General features: G+C 46.6%; 1 protein-coding gene across 2 annotated transcripts in view; it reads right to left on the bottom strand.

Annotated features, from left to right (window-relative positions):
• Positions 1-5,622: 5,622 nt before the first annotated feature.
• Positions 5,623-19,413, bottom strand: part of KIAA0586 (KIAA0586 ortholog) — a 2,241,463-nt gene continuing 2,227,672 nt past the window's right edge. The window contains exon 32 of one of the 2 annotated variants that reach the window (XM_069637413.1): positions 5,623-5,979. In XM_069637413.1, the coding sequence (XP_069493514.1) occupies positions 5,837-5,979 (143 nt within the window). In that variant the 3' untranslated portion in view covers positions 5,623-5,836. Of the gene's footprint in view, positions 5,983-19,413 lie in introns of both variants that reach the window. The other variant, XM_069637412.1, reaches the window with a different exon arrangement.

Consider the following 19,413-nt stretch of genomic DNA (forward strand, 5'->3'; position numbering starts at 1 on the left):
GCACTTGCCATTTTCTTCCTGAACCTTGTTTACTGCAGCTTTTGTCAATGTTAGTGGTTTGCTTCCCACCACTCCTTCTACCCATCCTTCCTTAGTATAAACTTTCCCAAATACCAACATCTGGGGAAGCTCCCAGCAACTGTGTTCTCTGCCTGTTTCCCTAGCGTTCCATTTGCACTGCAGGATGCCAATGTTACTTCCTTCGTTTCTCCCTTTTCAGGTCTGTCAGTTATGTACCGTAGTGCTTGAGTGTGCTGCCAATAATTATCGAACATAGGAAGTGTTTTTATAAAACTATCTTCGTACGGGTATGTTGCCTTTGATCTCCATCTGAGTGTTGCTGTCTTCCCTTGGAATCTCCCTCGTGTCTGGAACAGTGCGAGATATAGGAGACACTGTGCCGTCGTTGCTGGTAATTCTGTAGCTACGAAGGTCCTGGAGGCGCTCATGGCATATGGGATCAATGAGCAGATATAGCTGTCCCATGTAGTGTCATAACAAACAACGTGGTATAAACACATGTTGAAAATTGGTAAGGTGTGCCGTACCAGCGAGATGTGTCAGCCCCATTAACATCAGTGCCAGTACTGTGCTTACCTCTCCTTATCTTTCCATCTATGCTGGTCATACCACCTGACACAGTGCTCCTTGCAGCTTGGGTAGGGGGAAGTGTTAGTATCAGGGGTTGCAGAGGCAAGCAGAGCAGTATACAGCTGCCAAATGACAGCGGCTAGCAATCCAGTGGACAACATTAGCCATATTTTTGTCAGAACATATTTTATTATCACAGCCATGAGTATTTATATATATATATATATATATATATATATATATATATATATATATATATATATATATATATATATTTCTGAGGCTTGTGGAATCTGCTTAGATCACATGCTGTGCATAGGCCGACATCTAGTGGAAGCTGCAGAGTATTAGTTTGTTTTTCGAAACTCGAAAATGGGCGTTGACACAGGGCGTGCCAGTAATACTATCCCTAGTGTGACGTCCACTGTACCCAAGATCCCTCACGCGTCTAGGATCCTCAGATTGTTTTTTTCCGCCATACTGGTCGGAAGCATTTTGCGGAGTCCCCTGGCCGGCTGGAGAAGAAATCGACCGTCGGCTGCTGCACGATGGATTTGGGCCTCGGAAGGCCTCTGGCCTCGGCCCTGCAAGTAGGGAGAGTGGGGGGTTGGACATACTCTACACTCTTGGTATATGGGTACACCTTATACATTTCCTACACTTAACAGCCCACTGCCTCAAGGTGCGTATGGAGGGTACCCCTTTTCAATTCTGCCCCAAAGTGCAATCGCAAATACCCTTGGGTCGACAGGCACGCCACGTGCAATCTCTGCTTGCCGAGGGACCACCCTGAAGCGAACTGCAGAGCGTGTAGTTGGTTTAAACCGAAGACACTTAAGGACCGTTCGACGAAGCGTTGGGCCCACCAAGCCAGGCAGGCGGCCATGGCAGTGGAGGGCGCCTTCAGCGGCGGCAGCGACGCCGTACTTTCGGATGGCGAGGGCATTACGGCGTCGAAAGACAGCCGAGCGCAGGTCCCCGACCTCGGAAGGTCGTCCGGCAGGGGCGGCTATGGGGAAGACCCCCGGCGACACGAGGGCTTCACACACCACACACACTAAACACACAAAGTCCAACCGAGACTCGACGACGTCGAGTTCTCGGAAAGAGGCACAAACAGAACGGTCCGATTCGGTGTCCTCTGGGCGTTCTCGATCGAGATCGCCGCATGACTCCAGGCAATCATCCACTCTTGCCAAGAGTGCCTCGCTCCCTAGGCTAACAGAAGTTCGCCATGGTGAGACCGGCTACAGGAGAGAATATTCCAAGCCAAAATACAAATGAAATCGAAGTAATTTGGCCTTACCATTGGTCTCCTCTCACTTGACTTGGTCAAACTGACATGATGCCAAGGCCTGGAAGCTGGGAAGACATGGCCGTCTCACGTCCGGGACCGAGCTCGCAACAAATTGCAACAATCCACCTACAGCATGCGCTGGGAATGGACCGTTCTCATGGCATTAGTAGACGCACCCCATTGTTACACACTGTCACATAGTCGCACCTTGTCGATACACACTGTACGAGAGCAGGTGTCTGGCAGGATGGGAACAACGGTAGTGCCAGGCTTGGGGGCCCGAAGCCTGACCAATGTGGACACTGGGGCTAGGGCTGGTGGCGGGAATCCCCACCCAATCATCGGTTTCCAATGTAACACTTTTCAGGTAGCAATTTTTATGGATGATCCAAGTACACCACCTGACAGTGGCCACCAATAACCTTGCGTCCCATATGTCCCTATACTGGACCTACCACCTGGGGAGCCAACCAGGACTGGCATTAGGTTCGGGGATGGATTTTGGTAAGTGACGCTGATTGTGACGTCACAAGTGTACAACAGTGGCCTGCAAGCCCAAAATCAGTGTGATGTGCCTGGACCGGATTTTGCTCCATGCGTGTGATCCCTGCTTGTTTGTTATAATAAAACTAACCCTTTGCTCCTTGTATGGACCTTGACTTCTTTGTGATATTGGAAGGAGTTAGGGCCTTCTGAGAGCTGGAGGTCCGCGGACCCTAGGTACGGCTCTGCCGACCCCAGACTTTACCCTAGCACTACCTAAGTGATGGTCCCAATGCTATCCCGCATATTAGAGTGATTCTACAAGAGGTTGGCCCGATGGCCGGATATAAGATAAACTGGAGCAAATCCGAGGTCATGCCCCTGCGCCAAGACATTCCTTGGTACCCCAGGGAAGTGGCCCCTTTCACTCTCCAAACGCAGCATATTAAATATATAGGCCTAAATGTAAGTGCTTCACTGGGGACATCCGGGAACTGATCTACTCACAGATCATAAAGAACATATGTCTAGACCTAAACAGATGGGACACCCTTGCCCTTTCCATGACAGATCAATTTGGGGAAAGAGTTAATTTTCAGTGTGTTTGTCCTCCCTATCTAGCCAGGACCTTGACAAAGCAATCGCTAAATGTATATGGAAGGGGAAGAAAGCACGAATCCGCCTCCCAATACTTCAGGCGGGCAAAGCAAATGGCGGTCTAGCAGTGCCATCACTAAGAGCCTACCATCAAGTGGCCCAAATATGTTGGCTGAAACGCTGGTTAGGCGAATCAGACGACTCCAGCTGGAGGTCGATGGAGAGGGCCCTGTGGAAACTGCTATCCCCAACTGAAATCCTGGCCATACCCCCAGACAAGCTTCCTGCACACATCAAAAGACACACTATCTTGGGGCTCTCGATCAGCAAATGGCACAAACTGCGGTCCATGCAAGGGGTACCGACCCAGAACGCCCCAAATTGGTCTAGCCTGTGGGCGATATTATTGTACGGGCTTGAACAGAAAGTACGTTGCAAACAAGATCAGGACTGAGCAAACATTCGACTGAAGGGCATAGTGATGAGGGGACGCTACTCAATTCCAAGATGCACGCATGATACTACGACTCGACCAAGGAGACTGGCTTACCAGTCTATACAAGCCACAATACACAGGACTCCCATCTTCTAGTCCCGGCCCAGTGCGAAAGGAAGATAGCCATACAGTAGTAGGTGCGGAGGTGCGGGTGAGTGTTTGGATGTTGTTCTATCCCCAACAACATAGACAGGAATCACGCACTGGCAATGGCATGGTCCAAAGACCTAGGGGTCCAAATCGGCATACCAGATGTTCTTGATTGAATACTTCACTGCTATACCACTAGTCTCTGTGAATCTCAAGAACAGAGAAATTCAATACAAAATCCTAGAGCGACTTTATTACTCATCGGCCAAATTACATAAAATGAGGATTGCCCCTTCTGCAGACTGCTGGAGGGACTGCGGAGCATCAGGCACAATAGGGTACACAATGTGGACTTGGCAGGCCATTACCACCTTCTGGCACGGAGTACACAAACAAATAACAGACATCGAAGGGGCGGACATCGCATTCATGCCAGAAACCATGCTATTTGGGGCAGATTCTGACTAATGGCACGCAGACACATTGGTCCGCAAACTCATCAACCTAATCCTGTAATCGATTACTCATACACTGGAAGGCCAAATCACTGCCTTCAACCACAGAGCGGGCCACAATCCTATCAAAAACATGGCAATTAGAAAGGGCGGCATTCATGAGGCAATCAGTGCATAACCCAATGAGAGGGATCAGACTCCAGACAATACTTGGTCTGTACATATAGAGTGAACAGGGTGGTGGGATGGGCGAGACCAGGCCACGCATCAATCTGAAGAGGCAAGCAGGACAAGCTACCACTGACAACAAGACCACTCACCAGCAACCTGCAGAGATACGACGATAGTTAGAAGGACACACACACACACACGTTAAGGGGAGGGGGTTAGGTTTAGTTAATTTGGGATAAGATTAAGGGGGAATGTTGGAATCGGGTGCGCAAGATCACACTATGCTAGAAAACCTATGGTATTAGCGGTTTACGTAAGATGTATGCAAAAGTATGTTTCCACCTGTTTTATGCTATAAAACTGAATAAAAAGATTTTTCAACAACAGATATCACAAAAGAATGTTGAACTACTTTCAGCCCGTTTCAAAGAAAACTACTGGATGGATTTACACCAAAATTACAAAAGCATGCTGCTCCTGCCACAAATTTGGTGAAAATTCGTTCAGCGGTTTATGCTGTAGGTGTGAGCAAAATGTCTTTGTCCTTGCGTCTATGGAAAAAAATAAAAATGTGGGAGCTCCCTATAACTTTGCAAAAAAACGTATATGGCCACATCTGAATATTTTTGGCAAGGGTGGTGAGGTTTCATCAAGGGGTGGCAAAATCTGGTAAAGATTCGTCCAGGGAGAGCCCAAAAAGTGCTCTTCCTGTGAGTTGAGAAACTTAACCATAACTACAGGGCCGGAACCGCAGGCCCTGAAATACTGTTAGCTGGCATTAAGACAATGTTTACCTTATGATAGTTAAGGTTGGGACTAAAGAGGATAATAGCTAGGCTTGCCTTATTGTGTGAGCATCAATATCCAATGCATTCATATGGTTAATCAAAGACCATAACAGAAACCAAAAATTGTTTTGCTTCTGACAGTCCAGAATTAAACAATGTTGCATAACTCTCTGGAAGACCTTTGGTTAAATTACTTCTGAACATTGTTTCATATTTTCTCCATGTAATATTGCATAACATTTCTTTCCTAAAATGTAATGCTCTATTCAGATATGCTATATTCCCTATATTAGACACTACCATGTGATTCTCTAGTGGTGTAGACGCAGAAGATGCCATGTTCTTGTACTCACAGAATACCATTCAGGTCATTCATTTGCTTTGAAGAAAGAAATATTCATCTCTTATCTGCTATGTGAAATCAAACTTGTTTTTTCACATAGTACGTCATCATATTTTCCCTTCAACCTGGGGTTTAACAGCGTTATGTGAAATTCACAATGCATTCTAAAAAACTAAATGGCAAAAAAACTGAGATTTCGATAATAGGCAAACCAACATTATTGTACGTCTCAAAAAAGCTATGGTCTGTAAACTTTAAATGGGCTCACTAAAGTTCACAGGTATCTAACCACACTGAACCATGACAAAGCATAGTGATCAGATCAATTTTATTATAAAAGTATACAATTTCTTAAATATCCACAAATATAAACCACTTCGGTCTACATTATTGATAGCAATAAAGTAAAAAAAATCTAAAGTCAGAACCCCACAAATCCAATAGACCTGCCAATATTATCTTGAAGCTAGAAACGATCATACAAAGGGGGTTCTAATTATCCCCCATTCCTCACTGTCCCACAACTCAAAAAGTATCTGCGCCTGAAGAATCTCCATCATTGTGTACAGATTCAGCACTATCGGGATGGTCATCTTCATTCATCGATGGCAGGGTCAATGACATCTTTCCAGGCGTAGTCTCAAAATCTCTCCGGGGCTCTACCACCCCTGCTGTAATGAAAGATATCAAAATCATCAGTATTCCAATTCATAATTCAATCACAAATACAATATGCTTACACACAGAAAATAATCGCCTTTGGCAGCCAAGTGGAAGGCATGGACTAACCCGGGAACAGACCAAAGGAAATCATAGTTTCTCTTTCATTATTACTAATAGAAGTTTAGAGTTTTTTTCACACTTAAGGCTTCTACATCTTCAGTACACATTTCTAACATTGCTTTGTACCGATTCTTATCAGGTTGAGACCCTGATGACTGTTTAGCCCAACAACAGATCATGAAAGAGAAATTTCTAGCCAGGGGCTACAAACAAGCAGAACTTGATACAGCATCAGCTAGGGTCAACAGCCTGGCACGAGATACCTTGTTATCTACCCAAAATCCTATAAAGAAGAGAGAACTGAAAACACCTGTATTTGTATCTAAATTTTCTATTCAGAGTAACAGAATTAAGAAAACGATCAGCAAGCACTGGGGGATCTTTAAAAATGATATCAGAGTACAAAGTTTATTCACAGAACTACCAGTGTTTGCCTACCAACGTAGCAGGAATTTGAGAGATGAACTTGTGCACACAAGACCACCCCTTAAGGAACCAATAATCCAACGGACGGGCACATACCCTTGTCTGAACTGTACTAACTGCAATTTAGTTATCAAGGGTAATTCCATTAACCATCCCAGAACAGGGAAAAAGATTTTGCTCAAAAACTATGGTACCTGTGACAGCACCAACATAATTTATGGCATTAAATGCCTGTGTGGAAAATTCTATGTGGGCCAATCCACAAGAATGGCCAAAACAAGGTGGAATGAGCATTGTTCATGTATTCGAAATGCTAACACCAGCTCTGCCGTAGCACGGCACTGGTTGGAAAATGGACATAATTTGACCCAGATTAGATTTGTGGTTTTGGAGGTACTCACAAGAAACAGCCCACATGAAGACCTTAACCAGCGGCTGAATCGCAGGGAGTCATTTTGGATTGACAAACTTGGGAGTCTGGTTCCCAATGGGATCAACGAGGAGATTATAGAAAACAATGATAATTAATTTTGTCATTTCTTTGCTTTTAGGTATATGTTTCTAGCTACCATATGCTGCACTATACCTTATGTGTTATGGACAGAGGCCACCCCGCTGTGTTTCCTGGACTTTTGTCTGGGACCCAAGGTGCCGTCTGGCGACGACACCATTACAGTGGGGTGGTACTTGAATAATGTCTCATGTAACTAATCTATCCGCTGGTTTTCCCTATGACTGTATAAACAGCCTCAGATGCTGTCGTTCGACGACACGGTCCAGTTAGGACATTTATATATTAATGTTGATGTAGATTTTATTACCATGTGCTTACTTTGCAACTTCCTTCAAGCAGCCCAGCATTCCTTTGGGCTCTTTTGTATTCACCATTTCCCTTTTATGACTCTCTCCTTGTTAGTATCTTTCACTTTTTTTCACTCCTGTTATAAGTTGTCCACTTATGATTTTTTCCTTCGTTTGAGTATTTCTTTTATCTCTATGCTTTTTACTTTCCTCGTTTTTTACATTATATTATTTTGTTTCCATAATTCTTGACATATTCCCATCAAGGCTAATAATTAGTTTATAGCTCTGTACAGTTGCTCAGAAACCCATATGCAGTCATTTGTCCCAGACCGCGCACCCCGCCAGGCCGCGGTCACGTGGTTTATTAAAGGAGCGTTGTCTGGGCAACGCTCCGATGCGAACAACGCAGTTACACGCTGGCAAGCGAGAGGAACAGTCAGTCTCCTCGCTGTCCTTATGGTAAGCCTCCCGGAAGCTATGACACGTACTGTCCACACGGATCTCACCCGGGTTTCTTACAATGTCTTTCTTACATTGCAGCCTATCTGCGCCTCAGTGCTGATTTTGTCTGGGCAGCTTTCTGCCCACCTCATGGTTCTGGTTCACCAAGCCACTTCCCATGCAAGCATTCTGCCATTTTCTCAGGTAAATGCGTGTTGCATCTCTTGTCACCGCCAACCTCATTATTAACAGACTACTTATTGCTCGTTCTTTTTCTTTTTCTATTTTATCTTTTATGGATCGATCAATTTCGGCTTCTTCTACTACTACAATGATTGGTATGTTATTTACATGTTATTTACATTTTTTATGTGAATGTACATTGTGATACACTGTCTTTTGGATGTTATGAAATTGTACATGTTAATTACAGACTTGCCCTGACGAAGGATTTGTAAATCCGAAATGCATTGGCAAAAAATGTTTTGGTCTGATGTAAAATGCTAGTGGCTTTTTTCTTCCTCACTAAGAAGATATTAAAGACTTTTATCAGCAAATGATTTTGTGAAAAAAAATAATGCGTCTCTTGGTGTGAGGCGTCACTATGAAAAATCACTGAACTCTTATTATTATCATCATTTTTGAATATGCAAACATTTTACTTTGGAATCTACCAAGCTTTGGAGAGTTTACATTACTTCTATACCCTGATTGGGTCTTTTGAGAGAGCGGCTGTATGACCTTGTATCCCACTTGGTCTTTGCTTCCTGTGTATTTTGAATTAGGGTGTCTCCTTATTCGTCACAGCCAGCTCCTTTTTTAATTTGTTGACAAGGAATTTTCAGAGAATTCAAACTTCTTCACAGAAACAAATATTTGAGAAACGTGAACATTGTGCAGTGGTGGCCACTTTTTTTGCCTTCTCCAAATGTATTATACAACACATTAATTAATTACATTTTCTCCTCTGGGTCCATTGCATTCCTAGAGATTCCAGGTGCAATATGAAAAATAAAAATTATAGGTAATAAATCAGTCAAAAATTCATCCAGCGCTACATATTCCAACAAAAATTCCAAATGTATTACAATACTACTTTTCCTCATACAATGTATGAATTTCACAAATTAACATTTTGTGCAAAAATTCATATTTCATCTCTACAGACGCTTTTTGGAAGAGACTTATGGTTGGCTTCCAAATTTCTTTAAAATGTTTGCCTTAGTAATTAATCTCATCAGTCTAATATTAATCAATACTTTCCAATGCATCATAAGATGTTTCAATGTCTCAGTGAGTTCTGGAAAGATGACAAACCTTCATCGCTTTCGCCACTTATGCCCAGGACCCATGGTTTCAAGAGTATGCAACAGATTAAAGTGAGATTTCATATATGAGAACCTATAGTTGGGAGATGGGAATTTCTGTACGTACAGCAATGGAGATCATTTCCTCCACTGGATGGGCATCTCAGTGGGATCAGCCATGATGCATGCTTAACAACCGCAATTAAGAATGGCAATTTCAGCAGTGTTTGCCAAATAGTGCCTTCAGCTACAGATAGCCAGTGCCATTTCTTAATATTACCTGCAATTAACTTCTATAAAGTTAAGGTTATCCCTTGGATTAGAGGTTTGGGATATTGAGAAATTACCTGCGACAAGGTCATAATCTGAACTTGTCAAAGTGGATGAAATACCCTCTTGGCATGGTTTGGACGGCATACCAGGGTGGAAGCCAGAGCCAGTCCTAACCCAGAGGGGGACAATGGCAGCTGAGAGGGCCCCAATTCCTCTCTCATCCCCAAGTTCCTGTTTGTATCTGAATGGTACTACTTTGCGTCACCCCATAACCTCTGCAAACAAATGCTTGCCAGTCCTATTTCTAGCATTGCAGACAATCACAAGCCCCAGAAATCGTGGCTGGCCACCCGCATGAACATAATTGACCACCAAATTGAACATTCCTGTCAACTGAGTTCTCTGGGCAGCAGCAAGGAGTAGAACCGGCAAACCAAGAGACACCGGATCTGCAGGGCTGTGAGGAACGCAGCACAGTGTCAAGCGTCAGCAGCACATGCTGCACTTGGACATCATCAACAAATCCCAACACGAGACCCATATTACTTTGCAGTGGAGCAGCTTGATAACAAACTTAACAATCCCTCAATACTTACAGGGACATATGCTGCAGCAAGGCCCCCTTACATGAACCAGGACACTCGTCAATGCGGGCCGCCATTGCTGCAGCACTGTGCGGAAATGAGTGGCGGGGCTGAGCCCCCTTATTGCAAATTCTATTCCTTCTAACACCTCCCGGGAAGGAAATAATCAGATTGGTTAGGGTCAGACGACTAATGGGAGAAAGGGTGGGAGGGATAAATGGAGACAGGAAACAGGAAGGTGAGGGTTATTCGGGTGAGGTCAGAGGAGAAGGAGGCAGAGCAAAAGACGAGCAGGAAGAAGGATGGTGGACTGGAGTGTGGTGTAGTTTTGACAAAAAAGGTAAGGTATTGGTTGGTGAGAGCAAGTGGTACTCTGAGCAAGATCATCTGCTTACAGCAAGCGTGCAACCCATCAGTGAAGTCCTTGAATATAAAGAATTGAATAAGTAGAATCACTTTATCAGAGGATTACATCAATCAGAAAGAAACTTGCCTGCAAAGATATAGATAATACAGATTTAAATAATCAGAATCTCTTACTCAGAGGATTTAAGCATTTTGATTTTCAAAGAAAATACATGAGGTTTCAACTTATTAACTACATAAGCAGCCTTCTAGCGTCTCTTCATTGGCAGGTGGTGAGCTGGTGCAAGTGGATCTAGGCCAAGTGACCTAATCCCCCCCCTACCTGCTTAACCCTGCCCCTTCCTTGAATTTCTTAACCGTTGGATCACAGACCAACCAAAGCGAAGGGCAGACAAAGAAAAGAGCTATTCCTGCTTGGCCATTTTCAGATAAGCTCCCTTAAATGTGCGTTTCACCTCTCTCTGAACAGCCCATACCCACCATCACCACTCATCGACAACACCACCACTCATCAACGTCGCAGACACTGCATCGCAGCAACCTCAGTCGCATCACGGTGGACCCCCATCAGTACTTCAGCATCCAAGACTATGTGAAAAGTGATCCTGGCCAACGTCCGCTCAGCAATCAACCACGCATCAGACATCACCAAGCATAACAACATACTTGACTTGGGACAGAATCTTCTTTACCAAGACCTAGATGACATTCGCCACCACCCACTTTCTTGACATCCTGATCCCAAAGCGCTGCAGCATTTTGCAAAGAGACTGTCCATTGGGAATAGCAGGACGTGTTAGGAGAGGTTTTCGAAAAAAGCACCTGTGATGGCAACATCCAGTTGGGTGCATGTCCATGATGCCATGTGAATTATGGCTAGGCCTCTGCCCTTCTTGATTGGACAGTCACCTTCCACCTCATTTACAGACCAACCAAGCCCAAAACCTCCTTCATCAGAGGCTTCAAGGACTTGTTTTCCAACATGTGTCTCAAGAATGCAAACACCTACCTCTGCTGAGTTACCATGGATGTTGAAGTCGCAAACAGGTCTATGGAGGAAGATCTCCACTGTCTTCTCCACACGGTAAACTTCATGTAGCACACATAAGAAAGGTTATATCCTCGACCTCAATATCACCTCCCTGCCCACCTTCCATCACAGCTCTCCAATCCTGCTGTTTAGGTCAGACCATCTAGCAGTCCCCTTTTAAATCAGTCGCACCACACCAGGTAACCACACCAATCGGAAACCTAGTAAAGAAGACTTCAGACCATTCAAGAACTTACCAGTGAAAGCTCTTACGGAAGACCTGGTCAACCTACACCTCACATAGGCCGATCCACCACAGATGAGTATGCATTGTTTCACAAGGGCATGGTGGTTGATTTTGGTTTCAAGTGTGGTGTTGAACCAGGACTGTGAATTGCTTCTCCAAGAACTCGAGTCTAAACCTTCCACACCTTTCTACACACAAGAACTCAACCTCAATGAAAGAATAATCAGAAACAATATTGCAGCACAAGATCAGTATGAACCACCAGCACATAGACAGCAAGGCCACAACTAATAGCTGGTGAGATGCGATGTGGGGTGTGCTGACTGCCACACTAGCATCCCTCATGACCACATTGCATACAGACATCGTCCCTGCCTCTGCACTCAAGAAGCTTCCAACTAAAGCACCCTTACTTGGAGATCATCAGCAGCGCCCTCAATAATGCCACCTTGACCTCAAGACGGAACAAATTCTCCCATTTCACAAGAAACCAACACTGGGCCCAGACCACCTTAGCAATTAATGACCCGTCACCTATCTTCCATTCGTAGGCAAGATCCTTGAGACAGCATTAGCCATGGAACTTCAACACATCGACAACAATATCCTTCAGTCCTACAAATCTGGCTTACAGTCCCAGATGCGCTCGGCAATGGCAACGTCCAAGGTGATCAACAATGCCCTTAACACCCTCAATAATTGCCATCCTTTCATCCTGGCTTTCCTCAACCTCTCAGCAGCGATCAATACAGTAGACTACCAGACACTCACTGACATTCTATATTTCTGCGTGGGTATCAGCGAGACAGGCCTCAGCTGGTCCAAATATACCTTGCTAACTGCCACCGATTAGTCTATATGGATTGCTCTAGATCACCAACTGTACCCATCACTTATGGAGACTAGTAGCAAGGATCCAACCTCTACCCAATGATCTTCAATTTTTACACAGAATTGCTCTGACTCTCCTGGCTCTGTAGGCTTAGAACTTGCTCTCCTGCACCCCCTCTGTCAGCCTCACAGCAACATTATGGTCCTCCTATAAGGAAATGGAACACTCCAATGGTCTGGCGGTTCACGCAATGTAGAAAACAGTAAACGGTCGGGAACCACACCAGCTACTATGCTAAGAATATTCACAAGTAATCTTGTGCAATCACCATATAGCCCATAAAGAAATTAGCTTCCTGAGACAAGGGAGGATAATATACATCCCTGTTAAGGGATGACCTACCCTTTAAGGGGGTGTGGGGCTCAGCTGGCTCACCTCTCAAGTCCCAAAAGGTGTGGCTCCCCCTTGGGGAGAGGCGAGGAGGAGCCAGGAAGCAGTCCCATGCAGACGGTGTGGAGCACAGAGGCACATTAAAGCTTGTGGAGTGCTGCTACCTGGAAGGAGGCCAGGAGCTGGAGAAGCTCGGCACTGCAGCAGAGTGACCACTTTCCGTGTGGCGCATCCCATCTACCAGCGCTTGCTGGAACCGACACCGAAGTCCAGTCGTGAACCGATGGGAAGCCCTGATGCCCGTGCAAAAATGCATAATCCCGGGGAGAAGCCCGAACCGCACTCCCGCTTCCAAGAGGGACATCGCTGCAGCAAACCAGGCATGCACAGCTATACCCCAAAAGGAGGTGTAGAACCAAACTGCATGAGGAACCTGATAGTCCAACGATTCATATTCCCCAGGAAGCACTAGCAAGGATCCAACCTCTACCCAATGATCTTCAATTTTTACACAGAATTGCTCTGACTCTCCTGGCTCTGTAGGCTTCAGACTTGCTCTCCTGCACCCCCTTCTGTCAGCCTCACAGCAACTTTATGGTCCTCCCTGTAAGGAAATGGAACACTTCTGTTGCCTTGTTGTCAATGTAGACAACTTCCTCACTGACAGGGGTCAGAAGCGGCGGTAGTGCTAAGCTGTCCGTGCGGCTTGAACTCAGGTCATGTTCTTTCCTCTAACCCCTCAACTCTGCTGTGTGCTGTCGGCGTCTGCTGTTTGCCCTACGGCGGTGAAGCCTGGGAGCGCCGCGACTTTGTGGAGCCGTCCCCTCGCTTCTCCCCTACACCCCGGGGATTCCAGTATACCGGCAGTCCTGAGGTTTGTCTGGAAGAAGCGCGGAAGACCTCCGTTGGGGTGTCCACTGGAACCCGATGTGGGCTGCATGGCGTGGCGCATTTTGGGGCAGTAACAGTTTTTTTTAAGTAAGAGTCCCGCGATTTGTTATCACTGGTGTGACAGTCCTCCCTGCGGGAGGGTAGCCTTTGGTCCGGTTCTGCTCCTGTTAAAGCCCTTTGATTATGATGCTTATGCTTCTAGCTGACTATTACTATGTGTACTAGGATGGCTGCATATAAGAAGACTGGAGATGAGGCCATAGAGTCTGCTGAGACCCCATAGCCGACTTTGTGATAGAATTAGCCCCAATGATTAACAGGGATCGTGTATCGAAGGTCTTAGTGAGCGCAGGAGACAGAGTGCATAGTAAACTCCCTGCTATAAAAATGTCTTTTTGAGGGGATATAGGGTCTTCAGATAAAGTATTAAGCTCAACTCAGGATCTGGATAGCCCCTTTGTGAAGTCCGGTCCAGTAGCACAAATACCCCTGGCTAGTTCACAAAAAACTGGCCCCATGGACCACATGGTGCCAGTATTGACCTTAGACCTTACCGAGAGTGGAACATCTGAGATACCTACAACCCCACTACCCCCTGCCCGCCAAGGGAGAGTTATGCCCAACTTAAACTCAGTCCACTGGGGTGAACCAGTGAATTCAGATTGAGCTATGGCCAACATTGCCAAATAATTACTCTTATGAAACGATCCATTTGACCTTGGCTTGTTGGCTGATGCCTTGAATGATTGGGCATCGAGTCTATGGCTGCCTAAAGTGAACACTGCCTCCCAGACTTACGGGCCTATTAGGCCAGGCATACTGCCACAGGTATCCAGAGTGAATATTGCCAGCCAAGGCCGTATACAAAGGGAAATGATAGACCAAGCTACTCAAACAGTCCTGTAGTAAGGAGCCATTGGTGCCCACTGGAGCAGTCTTGGTTTGTAAGGAAAAAGCTTTCATCCCCAACATAGTTGAACCATAGGAAACCTCTCCATCGTCATTGCGACTTGAGTCAAACCTTGCCCACAAAGAGGTTAAACAGCCTACAACTTTGAACACTAAACTGAAGAGGGCACTGTCACAGAATTTACAGCAAAAAAGTCACAAATGCCACTGATCAAGGACACAAACACACATGACTTGGTAATGGATCACAGAAATGTCATCATAAGCAACATTTGGAAAACCAAAGGAAAAGAGTCTAAAGAAGCCTTGCGCAACAAGGTTCTTGCCTGGTTGCCTCAGAGAACAGGTCCAGGGGTGGTCAGACATACTGACTTAATGATCATTTGCAGGATAGATCAGAGCGATTGGTCTTCGCAACCTAGCCAAGATGGCCGCCGTGGTTTTGTTTGTTGTGTAGGCAGGCTGTGCTGAACCACCTCTCCCTGTGCTGCATTCCCATTGGTTGCTGAGTGTTTTCTTCCATCCAATCAGGGACCGGCAGGCTTCAGCTGGCCCTCTCAGCAAAGCCCACTTCTAAGGCCCCTGTCTGCTCCCTGTCCGCTTCCGGAACGCTAATTGGGGTCCTCACTGCACCTTAACCACAATGATGCTGCCACCTCACTCCTCTAAGAAATCCGGACTGCCTTGACTTTGCCTCCTCCAGAACTATGGGTTAGTTCCCTCCTTATGGACTCACTCTTACCGCCTTTGACTATCACTGTTCTTTCTGCTTGTTACTCCCATGTTGTCATCCTGATGTGCAGTGCTTCCTAAAACCCTTTGCTATCATCCGATTCCTAGATTGAAAAGTCAAATCTTGCTGTTTTTGCTTTGTTATAAAAAATCAAATCTTGCTGTTTTTGCTTTGTGCTTAAAAACTCAAATCTTGCTGCCCATTGCAAAATTCTCTGTATTTTGCTTGTATACTGTTTCTTCTCTGTAACTAGCCAGCCCAGTAACCTCATCACTCTCTTTTGTCCTACACCTACCTGCCTTAGCCCCCCCAGTATATCCATCCTCTCCTTGCTTCCACCCCAATGCCGCTTTCTGTTTCTCCTATCTTTTCCAACTGCTTCTCGATTGACTATCCTTCCCTTCTCACTAAGTCTGGTAGGAAGAAGTTGGCGATAGGAAGACCAGGATTAGAGGCCAAGATATCCTTTTTTTGACACCTACTCCAATGCTTCCGCCAGACAGACCCTCACCGACATCCTCTTTGTCGTTGCTACGCCAGATCTATGGACTCTGTGCTCTGCCCTATCTCCTCCTCTCTCATTAATGGTGGCACTCGCTGGGAAGTTCTCATGGCTTCCTTCGACTCCTCTAAAGTCATCATTAATGTCTACCTAAATGGCACTGTCATGGTCAAAGGCCCTCAGGCCAAACTCCTCCTCTTTGGCGCTTTCCTTGCCTCATCAATTTCCTCTCATCTCCTGCTGTCCCCTCCTCTCCCCCCTTGGCTGCCTTGCCCTCTCTCTCCTCCTCCTCCTCCTCCTCCTCTGCCCCTCCCAGGGCTCTTTGTCCTCCGCAGGGCATACCTCTGATCTGTACCCCTCACCGGAAGGTCTTTAGGGCTTGAAACCTTCTTCATATTGACACTCTCAACGCTTGCTCTGCTGTCAAACACTCCACTGACATCTGCCACCTCCTTGAAGAACTAGACCTTGATGTCCTTGGTCTTACTGAGACATGGTTCACGGCCAGCTCTGTCACAAGCTTTGACACTCTCCTCCCTGATGGCTACAAGATCCTTTCAGCACCCAGATCCTCCCTGTCCGGTGGGGGGTAGCCCTGATCTTTCCTGAGTGTATTCCTGCCTCTATCATTCCCACTCAGACCAACTCCTCTTTTGAATGCCTTGTCTGTAGGCTTTCTCTCTCGCCTACCCATTGTCTTACTGTGGTTACCACCATCTACCGGCCTCCTGGTCAAATAACCTCATTTCTCTCTGAGTGGGCAGACCTCTCTCCTCCCTCCAGGCCTCTACCACTCAAATCCTCCTCCTCAGTGACCTTAATATACATTTAGACTCTCCTTGCTCCTCCTCTGTACTCTTCCGTGACCTCTGCGACTCCCTCTCCATGTCCATCCTCCCCTCTCGCCCGACTCACTCTGCAGGACACACTCGATGTCTTGATCTCCTCTGACCTACCCCTCTTCATCCCTCTGACCACTCCTCTCTCCTGGAGCGATCACTCCCTCCTCTCATCTCTCCCTCTCTTCCCCCCCAAGCCAAGCCTACCCCAACACTGCCACCTACCTTCTCGGACATCCGGCCCATGAAGCGTGTGTCAGTTGAGGCTTTTGCCGCCACTTTCTTTCCCCCCTCCACCTTTGGCTGTCTCACATCCTGACACAGCCCTGTCTCTGTGTCACACTCACCTGTGTCTCTGCAGGAGCGATGGACAAGCCTCGCTTGATCCAGAGTCTTCACTTCCCCTGTTTCACCCGGAGGAATACCTGTCAAATATAAGGTGCACACTCGGACCTGAATTCACCTGATTTCCCTGGGCCCTTCCCTTCTCTTTACTATGTGCTGTGATGTCCCCCTATGGGCTTACCTTGATCTTTAGTAGGGTGTGCACTCCATTCTGCATTCGCAGGGGCGCGATTCACTCATGTGATTGGTGCCAATGTCAGTAGGCTGAGTTCAGATGCCAAACGCTGTTTTATGCCTTCACAGCCAGGCAGCGTGTTCAAGGCGCCACTTTCTTCACTGGCTAGAAAGTCCTTCCCACAAGTGAAGGTTGCGCGGAGAATGCTGAGTGTCCAAAATTGTCTGTATTGTCTTTGTTTGCCGGGATTTGCGTGGGTGAGTAGCGCTGTGTGTAGAAGCTAGCTGCTGGTAGGTTTGCGCAGTGCCTTCAATTCGAGCGCGCCTGGTAATGTCTCTCCCTTTCCCTTGCAGGAGAAATTATGGGTATTAGCGCCTCGAGTTCGGGATTAGCGCTACTGGAGACTTGGTGGTTGGGTAAGTATTCACGGAGGCTTTTGGTAAGTATGCACCGCGAGTGCAGTGAAATAAGTGTCCGCGTTATTGGGGCGAGCGCAATGAATAATGTCTCTTCTTTCTTTTGCAGGGGTTTGAGCGCTCGTACGACTGACCTGGATTCCAGCGTTGTGGGAAGATTCGGTGAGTATACGCAGCGTTACTGATGTGCGCGTGTCAGAGCAATTCTTCTTTGTTCTTACAGGTGCCGATATAGAAGTCCCCTGTTGACTGGAGATAGCTGCGCTGTGGAGTAAGAACGGAGGTTCCTCCGGAGCAGGTAAACTGAAGCAGAATGATCCGGAGCAGGTAAGCAGAAGTAAGATGATCCGGAGCCGGTAAGCAGAAGCAGCATGGTCCAGAGCAGGTAAGCGGAAGCAGGGTGATCCAGAGCAGGTAAGCGGAAGCAGGGTGATCCGGAGCAGGTAAGCGGAAGCAGGGTGATCCGGAGCAGGTAAGCAGAAGCAGGATGATCCGGAGCAGGTAAGCAGAAGCTGGCTGATCCAGAGCATGGCAAGTGTGTTGCTGATAAAGCTCACAGTAAGCAACACGAAGCACTGGAAGAATCTTGGGTATGGCTTCTATAGCTAGCCACACCCAAACACTAGAGAGCTCATAAATTATCATGCACTTCCTGTTTGGCAACAGGAAGTTAGTACAAACACTAGGAAGGAATGAAAGGAGGGATTTGTTATGGGTTCTTTGTGTGCCTATGCCAGGCCTGCCAAGCCTCCACCCAGCTTGCCCAAACTACCTGCCTGATACCCATGGCACTCTGCTCTACTCTACTCTTCAATTTCTGATACGCTTGATGCTCTTGCTCCTGTCATGAGGATCCGTTTGAAGTCCAAAGCCACGTGCAATTCCTGGTATGATTTTGACCTAGCTACACTTAAACTTAAGTGTAGGACGGCTGAGAGGAAATGGAGGACTTCCTGTTCATCCTCTGACAAACTGGTCTGTCGCCTGCTACAAAAGCAATACCAACTCTCTGTCCTCACCAAGAAGAGAGTCCACATGCACGCTTGTGTCTCTGCGGCATCTAACAACTCGGCCAAACTCTTTAAAATCTGCAAGGAGCTGGCCAACCCTGCTGCAGTCTCTACCCCTCCTGTTGCCTCTCAGGGTCTTTGCAATGCCCTTGCCTCTCACTTCATTTAAAAAACCCAGTACATCCTGTCCACCCTCTTCACCTACACCCCTCCTCTCCCCTCTCCATCTGTGCTTGCTGACCCTCCTTTAGCCACCCCCCCACCATCCTTCTCGGCCTTTCCTCTTTTTCTCCCCTGACGAGGTCGCTAGACAAGTCCGATCTATGAAATCCTCGTCAAAACAGGTTCATCCCTGCTCCTCTAAAACCATCAAGGACCACATTGACACCCTCTCCCCGGCCCTTGCTGATTTTTGCAACCACTCCTTTGCCTCGGGATCCTTCCCCTCCCCTATGAAGAACTCCTTTGTGCATCCTCTTCTCAAGAAACCCACAGCTGATCCTTCTTGTCTAGCTAACTATCACCCAATTTCCATTACTCCCTTTATTGGCAAAATCCTGGAAAAGTTGGCCATTCCAATTCTGTTGGCTGTCTCCCTGACCACCAGTCTGGCTTCAGAGCTGCCAGAAGCACGGAAACTGATCTCCTGAACATCCGTGAAGATCTGCTCTCCAACCTTGACGCTATTATTCCTCTGTCCTCATCCGCCTTGATCTCTCTTCTGCCTTCAACACGGTCAACCATACCATCCTGCTCAACCATACCATCCTGCTCAACCGTCTCCATGAAAACCTGGGTA

The sequence above is a fragment of the Ambystoma mexicanum genome, chromosome 14 (assembly GCF_040938575.1).
Source record: "Ambystoma mexicanum isolate Mex_15411 chromosome 14, UKY_AmexF1_1, whole genome shotgun sequence".
Lineage (NCBI taxonomy): Eukaryota > Metazoa > Chordata > Amphibia > Caudata > Ambystomatidae > Ambystoma > Ambystoma mexicanum.